Below are 23,291 nucleotides of genomic sequence, written 5' to 3' on the forward strand. Positions count from 1 at the left end.
TCTCCATACCATTATTAATATTCTTTTATTATAGTATTCTCTGAAGGAATTAAACTTCCTCTAGTAATATATGTTGGTTGACTCTTTAATGGGGGCAATATAGTATAATAAAAATGAGCAGGTGCAGCCACCTAATTAATGGTTATGTAATTTAAGAAAAACCCATAGTGGTCAGCTTTTGAAAAGAAAAACTTGTGTGATTTTATATTAAAATATTTGATTTAATTATCTGTATGTTAAATTTTCTTTTGAGACTTTTCCCCCAACCCCCATTCTCAGATGTTCTGGTACAGTCACTTGAGAAAAACTGTCCGCAAACATTTTTCTTTACCTTTTTTAATAGTTGTCCTAGAGTTTGCAATATACATTTACAACTAATTTAATTAACCTTGAATTAACACTGTTTTGCTTTACAAATACCTTGTAATAATAAAATGGCACAAATTCCTCCCTTCCTTTCCTTGTCTCTTGTATCATTACAGTCATTCATTTCATTGTAAATAAAGATACACATTCACATCATCATACTTTATTAAATACATTGTTGTTATTATTATTTTAAATAAACTTATCCGTTAGATTAGATAAAAATAAGAAAACTAAGGAATTCCCTGGTGGTCCCATGGTCAGGATTCTGCACTTCCACTGCAGGGAACACAGTCCCTGATAGGGGAACCAAGATTCCCCCATACCTCTCAGTGCCGCTAAAAAAAAAAGAATAAGAAAAATAAGTTTTTATTTTACCTTCACATCTTCTCTGCTGCTGCTGCTGCTAAGTCGCTTCAGTCGTGTCCGACTCTGTGCGACCCCATAGACGGCAGCCCACCAGGCTCCCCTGTCCCTGGGATTCTCCAGGCAAGAACACTAGAGTGGGTTGCCATTTCCTTCTCCAATGCATGAAAGTGAAAAGTGAAAGTGAAGTCGTGTCTGACCCTTCACGACCCCATAGACTACAGCCTACCAGGCTCCTCCATCCATGGCATTTTCCAGGCCAGGAGTACTGGAGTGGGTTACCATTGCCTTCTCCCGCATCTTCTCTAGTGGTCTTTTATTCTTTATATAGATTCAGATTTCTGTCAGAGAAAGTCTTTGTTTCTTCTTCATTTTTAAAAAATAATTTCACAGGTCACAGAATTCTAGCTGTTTTTTTTTTCTTTCCTTCTAACACTTTAAATATGTTACTCCACTCTCTTCTTGCTTGGGCAATGTCTGAGGAGAAGTTGGATATAATTTTTATTTTTGCCCATCTGTAGTTAAGAGGACAGTTTTTTATATTTTGGTTAGCTTGTACCTCTAGATTGTAAACTGAGACTTCTCTGGCAGGTCAGTGGGACTTCATTGGGACTTCTCTGGCAGGTCAGTGGTTAAGAAACCACCTTGCAGTAGAGGGGACACGGCTTCAATCCCTGATTGGGGAACTGAGATCCCACATGCTGCAGAGCAGCTGAAGAGCCCACAAGCTCTGGAACCTGAGTGCCACAACTAGAGAATCTGTGCAAAGCAATGGAAGATCCTGCATGATACAGTGAAGACCCCCACATGCTGCAGCTAAGACCCGATGCAGACAAATATTTAAAACAAAAAACCCAAATAGTTCTGGGTGCCCCCTCCCCTCTTAGGTAGAACAGGATGGCTAGAGTGGACTAGAGTTGGGTATTTCCTCCCACCAGATCAATTGCTGCTTCTGCTAAGTCGCTTCAGTCGTGTCCAACTCTGTGCGACCCCATAGACAGCAGCCCATCAGGCTCCCCCGTCCCTGGGATTCTCCAGGCAAGAACACTGGAGTGGGTTGCCATTCCCTTCTCCAATGCATGAAAGTGAAAAGTGAAAGTGAAGTCACTCAGTCGTGTCCGACTCTTAGCAACCCCATGGACTGCAGCCTACCAGGCTCCTCCGTCCATGGGATTTGCCAGGCAAGAGTACTAGAGTGGGGTGCCATTGCCTTCTCCGACCAGATCGATTAGGCTTTGATAAATCCCAGCAGGTTAAGCTCTGGTTAATAGTTTCTCCTGAGGGCAGACCTTGTTAGAAACAGAATGATCTGGCATATTTCAAAATGGTTCCTTTCCCCCTCTGCAAGAATTTAAGAGGGAATTTTTCTCATTGTGCCAACCTAGTGGAGATCCAGAAGATAAAACTAATAAAAGTTTGTGGGAATCACAGTAATTGAGTTCTCCTGGAGTTTTCAACTCTCAAACTAGTCTACATTGAGCCTCCAGCAGTTTATCACTTTAAAGTTGAGGTTTCCCTACCCTAGCACTCACTCGTTCCACCAGGGTTTCTGCTCTGGTAAATGATTCTCCATCAGTCACTTCAGTTTTGGGGCCTGAAGTTTACTCTCTGACCTCACGTCTATTATGGATATAATTGTTTATTCTTTCCATTTAACTTTTCACATGTTGTTGGGATAGAATGTTAACCTCCATACTTCTCCATAAATCTTTTTTTTTAAACCCTATTTGATTTTTTTTAAATATATATTTCATTTATTTATTTAGGCTGCTCCAGGTCTTAGTTGTGGCATGTGGGATCTAGTTCCCTGACCAGGGATCGAACCTGGACCCCCTACATTCAGAGCACAGGGTCTTATCCACTGGACTACCAGGGAAAAGTGAAAGTCGCTCAATTGTTTCTGATTCTTTGTGACCCCATGGACTATACAGTCCATGGAATTCTTGAGGCCAGAATACTGGGGTGGGTAGCCGTTCTCTCCCCCAGGGGCTCTTGCCACCCCAGGGATCGAACCCAGGTCCCACACATTGCAGGCGGATTCTTTACCAGCTGAGCCACGAGGGAAGCCCAAGAATACTGGAGTGGGTAGCCTAGCCCTTCTCTAGTGGATTTTCCCCACCCAGGAATCAAACCAAGATCTCCTGCACTGCAGGCAGGTTCTTTACCAACTGAGCTATCAGGAAAGCCCAGACTACCAGGGAAGTCCCTCTATAACTCTTTGATCAATAAACATTGTAATAGGGGTGTGTATGCATGCGTGCTCAGTTGATTTTGTCATGTCCAATGCTTTGCGACTCCATGGACTGTATCCCACCAGGGTCCTCTGTCCATGGGATTCTCCAGGCAGAATACTGGAGTGGGTTGCTGTGCCCTCCTCCAGGGGATCTTCCTGGTCTGGGCATTGAACCTGCATCTCCTACATTAAGGCAGATTCTTCACCCACTGAGCCACCTGGAAAGCCCAGAAGTGTGTATAATTAGTTTGTAAGAAGATAAAATTGTGAATTTCCATTTATATCTCAGCTTTCATTGCATACAGAGTAGTTTCAAAATCTGCCATGTACTGGGATGATAGGATCTTCCTGGCACATATCATGTAAAAGACGAATATATAAACTCCTAAGGCACGTTACTGTTCTAGTGGATTCCAGTAAACTACTTCGAATAAATTTTCCTGTGTTGATATTGTTATCTATAGAGTGTAACTTTAAAGCTTTCCTTTGTTCAAGTGCTGTTTTTTTAACATGTAATAAGGCTATCCTTTCCTGTTTCATTAAGTACATGACAAGTTAATTTCAGAATCTCTTAGTATAGCAAGAATGATGAAAATAGCCTACTGTATTTCTGTTTACAGACTAGTTCTGTTACTGAAATTCTGTGCTGTAATCCTCTGAACACACCTTGAGGATTTGAACAAAACATCCTGTTCTTGGTTCCAAAATCTTAAGTTATGAGCACATAACCTTTACTATGTTTGTTTGTTGTAAGTACCAATTAAATAATAATTTAAACTGTCTTTTCCTTTTTTTGATGTCCCTGTGAAGTCCCCTGAACCACCAGAGAAGTCCCAGTTTATAGTCTATGGAATTTTGTACAATTTTTTTTTGAGATTCTGTTGTTATAGTTTGTGCGTTACAGATATCTTTCATTCAGTGATCAAAACAGAATTTTAATTTTATCATCCTGTGCTGTCAAGTATTTATGTCTGATGTGTGAGATACAGAAGTAGCATATTTAATTATGTCATTAACATTTTGTTCTGAGCAGAGTGAGATTTTAGGAACAAATATTTCAAGAAAATGTTTTCTCAAAAGGAACTGAGCAAATCTCAAAAATTTTTTTGTCATCAACTTATAGGTTATTGGCAGTTTGTAGAAGCACTTCAGAAAACTTATTCAGATATGAGTGAGTGATTGAAGTCGCTCAGTTGTGTCCGACTCTGCGATCCCATGGCCTGTAGGAGCCTACCGTGCTCCTCCGTCCGTGGGATTTTCCAGGCAAGAGTATAGGAGTGGTTTGCCATTTCCTTCTCCAGAGGATCTTCCTGACCCAGGGATTGAACCCAGGTCTCCCACATTGTAGGCAGATGCTTTACCATCTGAGCCACCAGAGAAGTCAAATATTAGGACTCATGAATCTTTTCCATAAAGACAGTTTTTTTTAAGGTTAAAAAAATATTTATTGGCTGCACAGGGTCTTCTTACTGCAGCATGCAGGGTCTTCTTTAATTGCAGCATGCAGGATTTTTTTTCTAGTTGAGGCATATGGGATAGTTCCCTGACAAGTGATGGAACCCAGGCCCCTGCATTGGGAACACAAAGTCTTAGCCAACTGGACCACCGGTGAAATCCCCATAAAGACATTGTAAGGCTTTTTTTTTTTTTAATGGAATGAGAATAACCCTTGTTTTAGGTATTTCGTTCTCCTCTAACATTTTCTTCTTTTTTATACTATTTACTATGTCCAGATTAAAGTTGAATTATAATGAATAAAGGTGATTTATTTTGGAGTTTCTCTCATGAAATTTCGACCTACATAGACATTTTTCTTTAATTAATTTTCACACAATGTCAAGAGTTCCCAAAGAGAAATTTTCTTGAAAGATTCAAGGATTGCTAAGAGAAATATTTCACTTAAAGGCTAGTATTAATATGTTTAATGTTGTTTAGCTTAGTGTACGAAAATTTTAGAAAGATTAGAATTATGACATAAGTGCAATTCTTATTCTCTTATATGATTATTGAAGTATTAATTCATGATCTTTTGTTTATTTATTTATTGACTGAACCATGTGGCATGTGGGATCTTAGCTCCTGGACCAAAGATCAGCCCCATGCCCCCTACAGTGCTGCAAGAGTGAAGTCTTAACCACTGGAACACCAGGGACGTCCCCGTGATATCTTTTAAAAGGAGATAGTTTAAATTATTTTTATAATTTTTTTTATGTCTCCCTGTTTGTAGGTTACCCTTTAATTAGATTCTGTGAATATATTTATAGAGGTCTCATTTATTTTTTTTAATTCTCTTGTACTTCTTGGCAGTCACTCATAATAATGGCAAAATATGAAATCCCTGATGTAAAAAACACATATACTTTCTTTTACTAGTGATTTTGAACATTTTTTTCTTGTTCTACTAATCAGTTCTCTTTGAATTGTCTGCCCATATATTTGCTTGTGTTTTATTTTGAGATATTGGAGGACTTTTTTGTTTTGTTTTATTTTTTTAAACTACATCTGAGTCTTTTCCTTTATATATATATCTTGTTATTAATGCCTTTCTCCCAGAAAGATTACCTCAAGATAGAGAAGAACTAAAAATTTACCTATAATTTATTCTAACCCCATTCAAGGTGGGAAGTTAGGACTGGGATTCTTCAAGGTCTGTATCCTCAGTGACCCAGCCCTTAAGAAGGGCTCAGAATTGGAAATGAAAAAACAAGAAAGTTATTGATCATGAAAAGCAACAGGAAGTAGACAAAACTAACAGCAGGATTAAATTTTGCAGGAACTTCAAATAATATATTTGTTGGATAAAGAATATAAAGTAAGTTTATTTGAAGTGATTTAAGACTTAAAGAAGAATAAGCCTTTAAAAAATGACCAGGCAGATTTTCAGAAAGAAGCCAATGTCATATCTTTTCTAGATATGAAAAACTGTATTTTCTTGATGAAAAATGCATTCATTGATGTTTAAAACTCAGTGAATAATTTAAGCAGCTAATTTAGACACAGCTGTGGAGAGAATAATAAACCAGAAAATAACATTGAGAAAATGCCACTGTGGGCTTCCGAGATGGCTCGTGGTAAAGGATCCGCCTGCCAAGCAGGGGACACAGATTTGATCCCTGGGTTGGAAAGATCCCCTAGAGAAGGAAATGGTAACCCAGTATTCTTAACTGGAAGATCCCATGTACAGAGGAGCCTGATGGACTCCAGCTACGAATCATGGGGTTGCAAAGAATCAGACACAACTTAGCAAGTAAACAACCACCATCATTCACCTCATGAAAGGGATGAAGGGTGAAACAACAGTCCATGAGCTTGGGAAACAGAAACGCGTAAAAGCCCCCAAGGAGACAAATAGAAGAAGAAAAGTATCAGTTGTGTAAAAGTGAAATTAGAAGCATCACATGTAAAACGGTGGGAAAGGAAGAATAAAATGGAAATGAACAAGACTCAAAAGGTTGGGAGTGTGATATTTATGAAAAAAAGAAGAAATACAAAAATGTGTAACTGATACCTTAAAAGAAGAAGGCAGAAATTTTAAACTTTAACATAAAGCAAAGAACCTCTTTGTGATCCAGGTGAAAGGATCAAATTACCTCCTGAGGATAAAATTCAAGATGTTCTCAAACATCAAAATCCAGAACCAAAGAACAGTGGGACAAAATCCATAATGTCCTCAAACTGGATAGTTTCATCTATACCAAAATGATAATGACAGACATTTTTGAGCACCTCTTTCTTCAGGAAATTTTAGAAAGCAACCTTCAGTCTTTTTGTTAGCCACAAAGAAATGTAACATGCTTAGTTGCTCAGTTGTATCCAACTCTTTGCGATCCCATGGACTGTAGTCTGCCAGGCTCTTCTGTCCATGGGGATTCTCCAGGCAAGAATATTGCAGTGGGTTGCCATGCCCTCCTTCAGGGGATCTTCCCAACCCAGGGATTGAACCCAGGTCTTCCACATTGCAGATAAATTCTTTACCAGCTGAGTCACCAGGGAATGGTGAATTTCTACAAACAATGTAGAAATGAGAGAGAAAATGAAAGTCATTTAAGTATATACTGATCTCTTCATTTAATATAGTAGGAGTCAGACAGTGTCAGTTGTTAAAACTGATACTGTAAAAAACTGGTGTAGTAAAAAAATTATGTATGTATGTCTAATTGGATAATGAGGCAGCAACAGGAAGAGAATGCTGATTTAATCACTGCTAATAATGTCAGCAAATATTGAAGGCTAAGGAGAAAAGGAAATATATACTAATCTGAATGCAGAGTTCAAAGAATAACAAGGAGAGATAAAGCTGTCCTGCGTGATCAATGGTGAGAAACAGAGGAAAACAATAGAGTGAGGAAGACTGGAGATCTCTTCAATAAAGTTAGAAATACCAAGGGAACATTTCATGCAAGGATGGGCACAATAAAGGACAGAAACAGTAAGGACCTAACAGAAGCAGACGATATTATGAAGAGGTGGCAAGAATACATAGAAGAACTATATAAAAAAGATCTTAATGACCCAGATAACCATGATGGTGTGATCACTCAACTAGAGCCAGGCATCTTGGAGTGCGAAGTTAAGTGGCCAAGGAAGCAACTCTGACCAAAGCTAGTGGAAGTGATGAAATTCTAGCTGAGCTATTTCAGAATAATCCTTAAAGCTGATGCTGTTAAAGTGCTGCACTCAATATGCCAGCAAATTTGGAAAAACTCAGCAGTGGCCACAGAACTGGAAAAGGTCAGTTTTCATTCCAGGCGCCAAAAAAGGGCAATGCCAAAGAATGTTCAAACTACCGCACAATTGAACTCACTTCACATGCTAGCAAGGCAATGCTCAAAGTCTTTCAAGCTAGGCTTCAACAATATGTGAACCGAGAACTTCCAGATGTATAAGCTGGATTTAGAAAAGGCAGAGGAACCAGAGATCATATTTCCAACATCCATTAGATCATAGAAAAAGCAAGAGAATTCCAGAAAAGCATCTACTTCTGCTTCATTGACTACACCAAAGCCTTTGACTGTGTGGATCACAACAAACTGTGGAAAATTCTTAAAAGACATAGGAATACCAGACCACCTTATTCTGTCTCCTGGGAAACCCATACGCAGGTCAAGAAGCAACAGTTCAGACCTTACATGGAACAACTGGTTTAATATTGCAGATCCTTTCCAACCTTAGTCTTTTGTCTTCTTTTATGCTCTGGTTTTCTCCATAGCACATTTCACTATCTGATATTCTCAGTGTTTTACCTTTTTATTGCCTCTTGCCATTCCTCACGCATTAGAATGAAATTTCTGTGTTGAAGGGAAATTTTTTTTTGTTGCTGTTATTCCTAGCATTTAAACAGAAGGTACTTTAAAACTATTTGTTGAAAAAATTAATTACTGATGAAACAAGAGTTCAAGATTATAAAGTAGATAAAATCAGTAGTGTTTTTGAATACCATCAGTTTAGAGTTAAGAACGGAGGAGGCAAATGGCACCCACTCCAGTACTCTTGCCTGGAAAATCCCATGGACGGAGGACCCTGGTGGGACACAGTCCATGGGGTCGCTAAGAGTCGGACACTATTGAGCGACTTCACTTTGACTTTTCACTTTTCGTGCATTGGAGAAGGAAATGGCAATCCACTCCAGTGTTCTTGCCTGGAGAGTCCCAGGGACGGGGGAGCCTGGTGGGCTGCCGTCTATGGGGTCGCACAGAGTCAGACACGACTGAAGCGACTTAGCAGCAGCAGCAGAGTTAAGAAATGTAACAAAAAATTTATTCAAAGAAATAACATTGTTTATAAAATATTCAGAAGGAAACTTGACAGCAAGTGTTTAGGAGCTGTATGAATAAAATTATCGGTATCTAGTAACACCAATAAGCTTGACTAAATAGATAAATTTACTTTAGTTATTGTGGAGCCAAAGTTAATGTTGAGATATCTTTTTTCCTATTTTAATATATAAAATTAATGGTACTTGGGAGTTTTTCAGTATTTTATATGAACTTCAAGGTCATCTAGAAGTATACATACGCAGAAATAACCGGGAAGACTTATGAAAATGTTCTAAAAAGTAATGGTTATGGCTGTACAATTCTGTGAATATATCAAAAACTTGAATTTGTGCTCAGAAAGGGTAAGTTTTACGTTATGTGAATTATATCTCAATAATGTTATAAATAATCAAGGAATTCCTATAGGATTACAAAAAGTCAAATTTTTTTTAAGTATTAAAACATATTATAAAGTTATAGTGTCAACATATTATTGTATTAATGGCTCAGGAGTAAACATAAATGTGAAAGTGAAATCACTCAGTCATGTCTGACTCTTTGCGACCTCATGGCCTGTAGCCTACCAGGCTCCTCTGTCCATGGGATTTTCCAGGTAAGAGTACTGGAGTGGGTTGCCATTTCCTTCTCCAGAACATAAATGTAAAAGAAGCAAAATGGAGAGCTTAGACGTAAATATAAATAAAAATATGTGATATATGTATTTTAAGCCAGTGAATATGAAATGAGAAATGGAAAAACTGTTAGAACAATAGACAAAACCTTTTCAGGTAAAAGTTGTTTCTCTACTGTAGATTATGTTTTAAAAATCCAAAATAGATAAGTATTTTAAAAGTAAGAATGAGACCACAAAAACATTCATTGAAAATGTGGTGAAGATTGTCAATAGGAGGATGTGATCGTTTCAGTTATGCTATGAAAACCAAACTATAAAGCTAAAGAGACTATTTAATCCAGTAAAATGGTTAAGAGCTTTAGCTCTGAAATCAGACTATGTTTAAAGCATATTTGAATCACTTAATGATTAAGTGACTTTGGTCAGGTGACCTAGTTTCTAAACTATATTCCCTTGTTTAAAAGTAAATAAATTTAATGAGGATAATTACATTAACCACATCATATGTTTGTTGTTTGGATCAAATGACAGATTGTGTGGTAGTACAGTTTTTCATATGTTTTTGAATGCATTGAACTTCTTTTTAAGAAAAACAATAGGAAGCAGGAAGATAGCCAGTAAACTGAGAGAGAAATGTGCAACATCAGAGAAACAACTACTATTTCAAGAATATTGAAGGCTCTTCAGAATGTGCTGTGCTTAGTTGCTCAGTCATGTCCAACTCTCTGCGACCCCAAGGACTGCAGCCCACCAGGCTCCTCTGTCCATGGGATTCTCCAGGCAAGAATACTGGAGTGGGTTACCATTTCCTTCTCCAGCTCTTCTAAATAAGAAATTATAAACTCCACAATTTAGAAAAATGACATAGGTCAAGACCTTCAACAGCTGTTACACTGCTGAGAAAATATACAAGGACTACAAAATCACATTCCAAAAAATGCCTCGTTCAGAATACCAGTCAGTAAGTGAAATGTAAATAGAAATGCCTCAAAAGTGTATCTTAAACAGGTTGTGAAACCTTAAACACTGATAATGGGAGTAAAAAAATATTTTCTTTACATTCAGCACATTGACATTTCACAAAAAGAAAACTCACATAGCTTAATGTGAAAATATTACAAGCAATATAAGAATACAAACCAAAAAGTAGAAAAAAAAAGAAAGAGTCAATAGATGAGTATAGACCTCAAAACCAAAGAGGTGGAAATATTGAAACCATCTGAGAGATTTTGAAATGGTTTTTTGGGCAAAAAGACAACCTATTGATAAAAACAGGACAATAAGAAATGGATTTGAAATGAACCAAATAGTAATTAATGTAATGACATTTGAAATGAAAACTCAGTGAGTTTATTGGAAGAGTAAATGAGAGAATATTGTTTTCTGGAGATAGATATAACCAAATCACCCAATTGTCAAGGTTTGGGAACGTTAAGATTGACATGAATACTGTTAGTCTGATGTTTAATTTCAGAATTGTCAGAAGCAAGGTTGTCATTTATTACTGGTTCTGCCATAAAGAATATCATAAGTCATAAGATATTATCTTGGGTTACAGATGCAGTGTTTATAATACTCTGAATTTTTATAATAAACTTTTTTCCATTAAAAAAAAATCTTGATACAGAGCTGTCCTATTTGTATAATTACTAATTGTGTGTATCTTTTGCTATGACAAACCTAGACAGCATATTAAAAAGCAGAGACATTACTTGGCCGACAAAGGCACATCTAGTCAAAGCTGTGGTTTTTCCAGTAGTCTTGTATGGATGTGAGAGATGGACCATAAAGAAGGCTGAGCACCAAAGAATTGATGCTTTTGAACTGTGGTGTTGGAGAAGACTTGAGAGTCCCTTGAACTGCAAGGAGATCCAACCAGTCCATTCTAAAGGAAATCAGTCCTGAATATTCATTGGAGGGACTGATGCTGAAGCTGAAGCTCCCAATACTTTGGCCACCTAATGTGAAGAGCGGACTCATCAGAATAGACCCTGATGGTGGGAAAGATAGAAGGCAGGAGGAGAAGGGGACAACACAGGACGAAATGGTTGGATGACGTCACCAGCTCAATGGACATCAGTTTGAGCAAGCTCTGGGAGATGGTGAAAGACAGCGAAGCCTGGTGTGCTGCAGTCCATGGGGTTGCAAAGAGTCGGAAACAACTGAGCAACTGAACAGCAACAACAGATACACCCTTCAACCAAGCAGTTCCACTTTTAGAAGTTGATCTGAAGGAAATAATTGGATGAATAGGCAGAGATTTATATAATTAGATGTTCATCATCATAGTACAATAACAGATAGGCAAGGACTTTCCTGGTGGTCTAGTGGTTGAGAATCTGCTTGCCAATGCAGCAGACGAAGATTCTTTCCTTGATCTGGAAAGATTCCCCCATGCCGTGGAGCAGTGAAGCCCTTGTGCCACAACTATTGAGCCAGTGTATATAGCCTGCAAGCCACAACTGCTGAGCCTGAGCTCCTAGAGCCTGTGCTCCACAGCAAGAGAACTTACCTCGGTGAGAAGCCTGTGCACTGCAGTAAAGAGTAGGCCTCGCTTACTGCACCTAGAGAGTGCTCACATGAGGCAACGAAGACCTTAGCGCAGCCATAGATAAATAAATCTTTTTTTTTGTGGGGGAGGAACTGTTAGGAGAAGAATTTAAATTAAAAAATAAATAGCCAAAAATTGTTTAAAAAGTAGCCAGTGTGAGTTTGATTTTATTAATTTTGAGCTATTATGAAACCATTAAATTGATAGACTCACTCTTGATTTATTTACATAAAAAGGCATCTTCCTTGTATTATTCCAGTGGGATATGAAGCCACAATCATTTTGGCCCCATTTTAAAGAAAGAATGTACATGTGTTTATTTGAGTATCTGAAGTATCTGAAATGTAAAATTGTTTATCTATGGATGATAGTATTTATACCTTCCCTTTTCTAGTGAGAATACTTTTATCTTTGTTTTCAAGTTGAAAAAAATTGTATGCTGGAAATGATGTTTTGATACAATATCCTTTTCATTGGAAATAATATACTCTTAAAATTGATACCTCTTACCCTTAGTTGTCATTTTAAGAGATTCTTAGAATTGTAAGAGAGTAGTACCACCAGTACCAAATGTAGTTTTCAACATATTATTCTCTTTAACTCAGTTTATTCAGTGTCAGTATTTGGAAGAAAAAACTCTTTGAAACCAAATTATCTGTGTTTTCTGTTTTATTTTTATTTTTCCCTTCTTTAGTCATAGACCATTTACTAATAGTTAATGTGGAATACTAACTAGTTTAGGATGATTTTAATTAATCTGAGACATTTATTTCTGACAAAGGTGAAAAACCAGATTTCAATATAGTCTTTTAGGAGTTTACAGGAACCAGATTTTTTTTTACTTTTCTTTTAGGCAGAATTTTAAAAATATCTTGATGAAGTGTAACATAAATATAAGTGTAACAACTCAGTGAATTTTCACAAATTCAGCCACCCCTTGTAATGAATATTTAGTTTAACAAATAAAACTTTACCAGCACCCACTAAGATCTATGCTTTTTTCTCATTACTACCACACAGGAGGGGTAATCATTTTCCTGACTTTTATTATCATAATTAGTTGTACCTCTTTGTGAACTTAATATTCAGTATAAATAGAGTTATACAGTACGTAATTTTATTCTTACTCTATATTCTTTCAGTCTTGTTTGTGAACAGTATCTGTACTATGGTACATAGTCATAGTTTGTTCATAACAGATTTTTTAAGGTAAGTTATAACATTTTCAGATATAAATATATTTTAAAATACTTAATAAAGCCTTTTTTTAAGGCTTTAATTTTTAAATTTTGAAAAGTAACTGTAAAAGTGCAAAATGGGAATATTGTTTTTTTAATAAGATGGAAATAAAATGTGCTTCTTTAATTACAAGCTTAATATAATTCAGTTGTATATGAGACTGTCAACAAAGCCCTTTTCCTTTTGGACAAAATTATGAGAGTCCAGTCCAAAACAAGAGATAGTTCTCTTAATTCTGAGTCAGTCAAATATTGGTCATATTTTGTTTCTTCCCTCATAGATTACTATTTTCATTACATTTTAGTTTATTCTTCCATTTTTAACCAGATATGTACGTATTAATATAGCCACATTCCTTTATCCCTGTCTTATACAGAAGGTATTGTTATAACAACTGTTGAAATTTTTGTTTTTCCCTTTAATAATACATACTCTAGATCATTGCATAGCAGTGTATCGATATTTCCTTTTTTTCCCCCAGTTTTTTGACACTCCATTGTATAATATATTTTGATTTATTTAGCCAGTCCCCTGTAGGTAATTATTTAGATTTATTTTCAGATTTTGCTATTAAAATAGTGTTACATGTTTAGCCTTTTGCAAACATTAGATTTTTGCCAGTGTGTCTTGGGTGTGCCAGTGTGTCTTCTGACCTAAAAGTGGGCAAAGGAATTAATGCATGTGTGGTACTTTTCTAGCTATTGCCAATTTCTATTTTGTAGGGATTATACCATTTTATATACACCACTTTTCCGTGTATGCATGGATTTAGTTTTGAGTTTTCTATCCTGGTCCATTGGATCCTTTGTCTTTTCGTGCACTACACTATTTTTGTGATAGAGGCTTTAAAAGTTAACATTTGATACAGTTATCCCCTTCTTTTTAGATTTTGCTAGTATTCTTGCTTATATATTTTTCCTAATGAATGTTAGTAACTTTTCTTATTCCTGAGAGACTCTTGTTGGTGTTTTTATGTGGATCATATTAAATCCATAAATTTGCTTAGGGCAAATTGTCATCTTTATGTCTTCCTATCCACACACGCAGTATGTCTTTACCTTTGTTCAAGTCTTTCATTTGTCAGTTATACCTCAATTCTAAAAAATCTTTGCTGAAACATGAAGAAAATAATCTTTGTTGTCCAAAAGTAAAGCATACTGTTGTGTGAAATTATAAATTCATTTGTAAAGTATATAGTGAGGGTTCATGACTTTTATAGCAATTTATATTATGACTTAAGATTTTATATAAAACACATTCTAAAGAAAATATGAATATATTGTCTTTTCTTCTCACATGAAGAGAAAACTCGACTGTTTTTTCAAGATTATAATAAAGAATGTGTTAAAGGAGTGAAAGTTAAGTCAGAGATTGACCTGTATTGGTTTGGAATAATTCAAATCAATTAAAGAGATAAGCAGTGATACATTGTTTTGAATGAGGACCATGGGATATTGTAGCTAACAATATTTATCTTTTCAAAAACAGTAATTAATATAGTAATGTATATTTAGTCCATCTAAAGTTAGGTGAAAGTAGACTGGGAATTTGCCTTTTTAAAATAATGTAAAAAAATATCAGGGATATTTCTGGTAATATATATGTTCATGTGGTTGAAAGTCAAGAAAGACTGCATCTTGATAGCCTCTGATACAGTAGTAGAGGAACTAACATACTGTGACATTAGTGTAACACTAGTTAGGTAGGTTTTTTTAAAAAAGCACTACTGCGTATCTTATATCTGATATGTGATCATCTAGTTCTATTGTAATGCTAAACTAAAATGGTATATAAGGTTTACTCTCTCTGAAACCCTTTTCTTATTCAAATTTTAGGATCCTTCAAAGTTGTACAAGAAATCAGGTGATGTTGCAGCCATTGAATGCCAGTCTGAAGAAACCATCCATCTTCATTCACAGGGAGAAAACAATCCTTTGTCTAAGAAGCTTTCTCCAGTACACTCAGAAATGACAGATTACATTAATGCAACATCATCTACTCTTGTTGGTAGCCGGGATCCTGATTTAAAGGACAGGGCATTACTTAATGGAGGAACAAGCGTAACGGAAAAGTTGGCACAGCTCATTGCAACTTGTCCTCCCTCCAAGTCTTCCAAGACAAAACCGAAGAAGTTAGCAACTGGCACTACTGCAGGATTGGTTAGCAAGGATTTGATCAGGAAAGCAGGTGTTGGCTCTGTAGCTGGAATAATACATAAAGACTTAATAAAAAAACCAACTATCAGCACAGCGGTTGGGTTGGTAACTAAAGATCCTGGGAAAAAGCCAGTGTTTAATGCAACAGTAGGATTGGTCAATAAGGACTCTGTAAAAAAACTAGGAACTGGCACTACAACGGTATTCATTAATAAAGACTTAGGCAAAAAGCCAGGGGCTATCACTACAGTAGGACTGCTGAGCAAAGATACAGGAAAGAAGCTAGGAATTGGTATTGTTCCAGGTTTAGTGAATAAGGAACCTGGGAAGAAACTAGGACTTGGCACTGTGGTTGGACTAGTTAATAAAGACTTGGGAAAGAAATTGGGTTCAACTGTTGGCCTGGTAGCCAAGGACTGTGCAAAGAAGATTGTAGCAAATTCAACAATGGGATTAGTTAATAAGGACATTGGAAAGAAACTAGTGAGTTGTCCTGTGACAGGATTGGTCAATAAAGATGCCATAAACCTTAAAGCGGAAGCTCTGCTCCCCACTCAGGAACCACTTAAGGCTTCTTGTAGTACAAACATCATTAGTCATGAAAGTCAGGACCTTTCTGAATCCCTGAAAGACGGTGCCACCAGCAAAACTTTTGAGAAGAATGTCACACGGCAGAGTAAAGAAAGCATATTGGAAAAGTTCTCAGTTCGAAAGGAAATCATTAATTTGGAGAAAGAAATGTTTAATGAAGGAACATGTATTCAGCAAGACAGTTTCTCATCCAGTGAAAGGGGGTCTTATGAAACCTCAAAGCATGAAAAGCAACCTCCTGTATATTGCACTTCTCCAGACTTTCAAATGGGAGTTGCTTCTGATGCATCTACAGCAAAATCCCCTTTTAGTGCAGTAGGAGAAAGCAATCTCCCTTCCCCATCACCTACTGTATCTGTTAATCCTTTATCCAGAAGTCCCCCTGAAACTTCTTCACAGATGACTCCTAATCCATTACTTTTAAGTCCTACCACAGAACTAATGGAAGAAATTTCTGAATCTGTTGGAAAGAATCAATTTACTTCTGAAAGTACACATTTGAACATTGGTCATAGGTCTATGGGTCATAGCATGAATATTGAATGTAAAGGGATTGATAAAGAGCTAAATGATTCTAAAACTACACATATAGATATTTCAAGAATAAACTCTTCTCTGGGAAAAAAGCCAAGTTTGACTTCTGAATCCAGTATTCATACAATTACCCCTTCAGTTGTTAACTTCACTAGTTTATTTAGTAACAAGCCCTTTCTAAAACTTGGTGCAGTATCTGCATCTGACAAACACTGCCAAGTTGCTGAAAGCCTAAGCACTACTTTGCAGTCCAAACCCTTAAAAAAAAGGAAAGGAAGAAAACCTCGGTGGACTAAAGTGGTGGCAAGAAGCACATGCCGGTCTCCAAAAGGGCTAGAATTAGAAAGATCAGAGCTTTTTAAAAATGTTACGTGTAGTTCACTATCAAATAGTAATTCCGAGCCAGCAAAGTTCATGAAAAACATTGGACCATCTTCATTTGTAGATCATGATTTCCTTAAACGCCGATTGCCAAAGTTGAGCAAATCTACAACTCCTTCTCTTGCTCTCTTAACTGATAGTGAAAAACCATCTCATAAGTCTTTTGCTACTCACAAACTGTCCTCCAGTATGTGTGTCTCTAGTGACCTTTTGTCTGATATTTATAAGCCCAAAAGAGGAAGACCTAAGTCTAAGGAGATGCCTCAACTGGAGGGCCCACCTAAGAGGACTTTAAAAATTCCTGCTTCCAAAGTCTTTTCTTTGCAGTCTAAGGAAGAACAAGAACCCCCAATTTTACAGCCGGAAATTGAGATTCCTTCTTTCAAACAAAGTCTGTCTGTGTCTCCTTTTCCAAAAAAGAGAGGCAGACCCAAGAGGCAAATGAGGTCACCAGTCAAGATGAAGCCACCTGTACTATCGGTGGCTCCATTTGTTGCCACTGAAAGTCCAAGCAAGCTTGAATCTGAAAGTGATAACCATAGAAGTAGCAGTGATTTCTTTGAGAGTGAGGATCAACTTCAAGATCCAGATGATCTAGATGACAGTCATAGGCCAACTGTCTGTAGTATGAGTGACCTTGAGATGGAACCAGATAAAAAAATTACCAAGAGAAACAATGGACAATTAATGAAAACAATTATCCGCAAAATAAATAAAATGAAGACTTTAAAGAGAAAGAAACTGTTGAATCAAATTCTTTCAAGCTCTGTAGAATCAAGTAATAAAGGGAAAGTGCAATCCAAACTCCATAATACAGTGTCAAGTCTTGCCGCTACATTTGGCTCTAAATTGGGCCAACAGATAAATGTCAGCAAGAAAGGAACCATTTACATAGGAAAGAGGAGAGGTCGAAAACCAAAAACTGTCTTAAATGGCATTCTTTCTGGTAGCCCTACCAGCCTTGCTGTTCTTGAACAAACAGCTCAGCAGGCAGCTGGATCGGCATTAGGACAGATTCTTCCCCCTTTGCTGCCTTCATCTGCTAGTAGTTCTGAGATTCTTCCATCACCTATTTGCTCTCAGTCTTCTGGGACTAGTGGAGGTCAGAGCCCTGTAAGTAGTGATGCAGGCTTTGTTGAACCCAGTTCAGTGCCATATTTGCATTTACACTCCAGACAGGGCAGTATGATTCAGACTCTTGCAATGAAGAAGGCCTCAAAGGGGAGGAGGCGGTTATCTCCTCCTACTTTGTTGCCAAATTCTCCTTCACACTTGAGTGAACTCACATCTCTGAAAGAAGCTACTCCTTCGCCTATTAGTGAATCTCATAGTGATGAGACCATTCCCAGTGATAGTGGAATTGGAACAGATAATAACAGCACATCAGACCGGGCAGAGAAATTTTGTGGGCAAAAAAAGAGGAGGCATTCTTTTGAGCATGTTTCTCTGATTCCCCCTGAAACCTCTACAGTCCTAAGCAGTCTTAAAGAAAAACATAAACATAAATGTAAGCGCAGGAATCATGATTACCTCAGCTATGACAAGATGAAAAGGCAAAAACGAAAACGGAAAAAGAAATACCCCCAACTCCGAAATAGACAGGATCCAGACTTCATTGCAGATCTGGAGGAATTAATAAGTCGCCTAAGTGAAATTCGAATCACTCATCGAAGTCATCATTTTATTCCCCGAGACCTCCTTCCAACTATTTTTCGGATCAACTTTAACAGTTTCTATACACATCCTTCTTTCCCCCTAGACCCTTTGCACTACATTCGAAAACCTGACTTAAAAAAGAAGAGAGGGAGACCCCCTAAGATGAGGGAGGCAATGGCTGAAATGCCTTTTATGCACAGCCTTAGTTTTCCTCTCTCTAGTACTGGATTCTATCCTTCTTACGGCATGCCTTACTCTCCCTCACCCCTTACAGCTGCTCCCATAGGATTAGGTTACTATGGAAGGTATCCCCCCACTCTTTATCCACCTCCTCCGTCCCCTTCTTTCACCACTCCACTTCCACCTCCTTCCTATATGCATGCTGGCCATTTACTTCTCAATCCCACCAAATACCATAAGAAAAAGCATAAGTTACTTCGACAGGAGGCCTTTCTTACAACCAGCAGGACTCCCCTCCTTTCCATGAGTACTTACCCTAGCGTCCCTCCTGAGATGGCCTATGGTTGGATGGTTGAGCACAAACACAGGCACCGGCACAAACACAGAGAACATCGTTCTTCTGAGCAACCGCAGGTTTCCATGGACGCTGGCTCTTCCAGATCCGTCCTAGAATCTTTGAAGCGCTATCGATTTGGAAAGGACACTGTTGGAGAGCGATATAAACATAAGGAAAAGCACCGGTGTCATATGTCCTGCCCTCATCTCTCTCCTTCAAAAAGTTTAATAAACAGAGAAGAACAGTGGGTGCACCGAGAGCCTTCAGAATCTAGTCCATTGGCCTTGGGATTGCAGACACCTTTACAGATTGACTGTTCAGAAAGTTCTCCAAGTTTATCCCTTGGAGGATTCACTCCCAACTCTGATCCAGCCAGCAGTGATGAACATACAAACCTTTTCACAAGTGCAATAGGGAGCTGCAGAGTTTCAAACCCTAACTCCAGTGGCCGGAAGAAATTAACTGACAGCCCTGGACTGTTTTCTGCACAGGACACTTCACTAAATCGGCCTCACAGAAAGGAACCACTGCCTTCCAGCGAAAGGGCAGTACAGACCTTAACAGGTAAGAGGTTTATTTTGTTGCCAGTTGTTTGTGTTAGAGAAATGGTGAATTTTGCTTACTGGTTGCCTGGTACATGTACATGAGCTTTGAATAGCTCTAATGTTTTGTGTTTTTGTTTTTATAAATGTGTTTTGAAATGTTATCTTCCACCGTTTAGTTTTCAGTAGATGTGAGAAGTAAGATAAGGCATGTCTTTGAGTTAATTTTTAGTTTTGAGAAGAGAGATCATTATCAAAACGAGATAATACTCAACTTTTGGAAATCAGGAAAAATTACTTTCTTGCTCAAAAAGGCCATTACAGTTTCTTTAGGGAGATATGGCTTTACAACGTTGTGGCTCTCTGTTAACAGCTTTGCAGGATTTTTAATATATATACTGTTATTTGGTTTTTGTGGGGTTTTTTTTTAAGTATAATTGATTTACAGTGTTGTGGCTATCTGTTAATAACTTTGCAGGATTTTTAATATATGCTAATTCAATTATAAGTGTTTCTGTGTTATACGAAGAATATGTTGTTAAGTCTGTACGTCTCATAATAAAAATCTAAGCATTCAAAACTGTGACTTTTCAGGCATTCCCTGGGATCCAGTGGTTAGGACTCTATGCTTTCACTGCTGTGGACCCAGGTTCAATCCCTGGTTGGGGAACTAACAAGCCATGCAGTATGGCCGAAAACAAAATAATCAACTTTGTAAAATTTAACTCAATATTTAGCAGGACTTCATTTTTCAGAGTACCTTTAGGTATCTTCAGAAAAGCTGCTTTAGTTGAATAAAATGACATGAAGCAAATTTAGATAATGCATTTGTAATTTCTAAATTACAAATTTCTAAATTTCTAAAAAGTGCCTTGAGAATTGAAAAGAATATAGAAAACAAGAAAGAGGAAGCATTGCCTATTCATATAGAGATATCTCTAAGTCAGGAGTTCTTTATCAAAGATCTCAAATTTGCCAGCTGATAAATTAACTCTAGAAAGTTCATGAAACCTCTGATGTTGTAAGTAAAATTATGTGTATGTGCTGCTGTGTGTGCTGTGCTTAGTTGCTCAGGCATGTCTTACTCTTTGCAACCCCATGGACTGTAGCCCACCAGGCTCCTCTGTCTGTGGGATTCTCCGGGCAAGAATGCTGGAGTGGATAGCCATTCCCTTCTCCAGGGGATCTTCCCAGCCCAGGGATTGAACCCAGGTCTCCTGCATTGCAGGCTGTTCTTTACCATCTGAGCCACCAGGGAAGTCCTATGTATATATATGCTTGTGTGTATTTTTCAGGAAAAAAATCCATGCGTTTGATCAGATTCTCCAGGTAAACCCTCTAAGCCTCAATATCTCTTCTATAAAATGGAATTAGTTGGGTTATTATTAGAAGAAGTAAGTGTGATTATAGTGTTTATTAAAATGATTTGCACATAGTAAACACACTGCTGCTACTGCTGCTGCTAAGTCACTTCAGCTGTGTCCGACTCTGTGTGACCCCATGGATGGCAGCCCACCAGGCTCCCCCGTCCCTGGGATTCTCCAGGCAAGAACACTGGAGTGGGTTGCCATTTCCTTCTCCAATTCACGAAAGTGAAAAGTGAAAGTGAAGTCCGCTCAGTCCTGTCTGACTCTTCGCGACCCCATGGACTGCAGCCTACCAGGCTCCTCCGTCCATGGAATTTTCCAGGCAAGAGTACTGGAGTGGGGTGCCATCGCCTTCTCCGAGTAAACACACAGATGTTAATTAATATTCCTCCAAAAGATTAAAAGCTTGTGCATTAGAGGAAATGATAAACCCCTCAAAGAAAAGAGTTTTTGTTCCTGATTTTAATTATTTGTGAACTTTTGAAAAATAGAAGCTATCTTGGTAGAGAAGCTGTAGTTTTTAATAGTGTAATAAAGAGGGAAAAAAATCACGAACTCTAGGTTCATTCAACATATTTTTTGATAAAAATTAGTCAACAGCAGTTAATGAATATCTGCTGTCTGCCACACATTTTACTTTGTGGACCGTTGTAATGTAATAGAGATTAGGGCACACAGGTTCATTGTTCTCATTGAACTTAATATTGGAGGAGATAGGTAATAAAGCTACAAATTAAATGTCATAAAAATTTTGACAAGCAGTTTATAAATATACACAAAGACATACATATATACATATATATGGGTTCTTTGTAAGTATGAAATGGGGGCCTAACTCAGGAAGCCTTCCCTGAGAAAGTGACCCTAAACTGTTACTTGAATGAAGGATGAACAGCAGTTATCTAGGTGAACACAATTTCCCCTTATTCATCTATTCATTCATTCATTTATTTATTGAATTGCAAAACATCTAGCATTCTTTCACTCACTCTTATGTAGTAGAGAGTAAAGACTTGATACCTTGCCTCATTAACTTTCAGCTTGGTGAGAGAGGACAAACTGTAGAGTGGTAAGCACACAAATAATGGCATGATTAATTTAAGTGCTGTCAATGTAACAGCATTAGAGTAAATAAGGGGAGGGGGGTACCTATTTTAGGTGGAGTAATTAGTTATAGCCCAGGAATGAAAATTTACTGTTAAGGGATATGAAACCACCAAGCTTTTTAAGCTAAGGATTGCTTTTTAAGCTAAGGATTGGGTGAAGAGCACATTTGAAGATCTTAAAATGTTAAGGAGCTTAGACATTAGGAAAAGTAGGGGAGAGGTCAGAAGGTTCATTGTGGTAGGAGAGGGAATACAAAACAGAATGGTGAGAGAGTTGTGAAAGAAAAAAGCCAGAGTGTATGTTAAAGATATTGATTTTATAAAAACCAAAGCAAAAAAAACAAGTTTTGATTTTAGATTTGCATTTTTAAAGATCATTCTAGCTCTGCGTGAACATTGAATTGTAAATGTAAAAATAGTTACAGGGAAACCAATCAGTGGACAATTGCAGTAGCCTACATAAAATGATACTTAGACAAGGGTGTTGGCAGACTCCTTCATGAATGTTTGAGAGGTTCGTGCATTGTCCTGATATAGAGTAGACTGAAAGAGGAGGGATTTGGGGAGAGCACAGGTTTGCTTTTTAATATTTATAAACCTTGAAATGCCTTTATAAAATTCAAATGGTGATGCTGAGTGGGCATTTGGGTATGTAGTTCTGGAGCCCAAGAGAGATGTTTGGGCTAGAGATAAGGGCATTTCACTCTGAGGTTTTGAAAAACTTTGGTGATATTATTCACTAAAGGTAAAAGAGTGTCTGGAAACAATACAGTTAGGAACAGACTCTCAAAACCTATTAAACTCTGTAAACAGAGCACCAAGAAAAGCAATAATTCTGGAAAATACCAGCAGCAGGTAAAAATATGTGTTAAATTGTTCAATAAGTAATGAAATACTACAGTAAACATAGGACTTTTAAGAAAGATGAAAGTAGCCTTATAGAAGCAGATATAAAGAAGGGTTAAAGCTGCTCAATGTAGTTAACATGTTAGTCACTCAGTCATGTCCAACTATTTGTGACCCCATGGATTGTAGCCCACCAGGCTCCTCTGTCCATGGAATTCTCCAGGCAAGAACACTGGAGTGGGTTGCCATGCCCTCTTCCAAGGGATCTTCCTGACCCAGGGATCGAACCCAAGTCTCCCACATTGCAGACAGATTCTTTACGGTCTGAGCCACCGTGGAAGCCCAGTGTATATCATAAATATAAATTGATGCCAGATATAGTTGGTTCTGGTTTATTGTTCTTATTTGTTTCTTTTGCATTAAGATTGGGGGAAACACACAGTAAGCATT

The 23,291-nt window shown here is 37.6% G+C and overlaps 1 protein-coding gene across 8 annotated transcripts in view; it reads left to right on the forward strand.

The window, feature by feature from the left end:
• The window catches only part of ASH1L (ash1 (absent, small, or homeotic)-like (Drosophila)), a 210,193-nt gene that overhangs the window by 47,433 nt on the left and 139,469 nt on the right, over positions 1 to 23,291 (forward strand). For all 8 annotated transcript variants that reach the window (XR_825127.1, XM_010838279.1, XM_010838278.1 and 5 more), the window contains one exon: positions 14,981 to 19,544. Coding sequence is in view for 7 of the 8 variants with exons in the window: in XM_010838279.1 (XP_010836581.1) it covers positions 14,981 to 19,544 (4,564 nt within the window). In the remaining variant the exon portion in view is untranslated. The remainder of the gene's footprint in view (positions 1 to 14,980; positions 19,545 to 23,291) is intronic.

This window comes from Bison bison, unplaced genomic scaffold (assembly GCF_000754665.1).
Source record: "Bison bison bison isolate TAMUID 2011002044 unplaced genomic scaffold, Bison_UMD1.0 scf7180017864093, whole genome shotgun sequence".
NCBI lineage: Eukaryota > Metazoa > Chordata > Mammalia > Artiodactyla > Bovidae > Bison > Bison bison.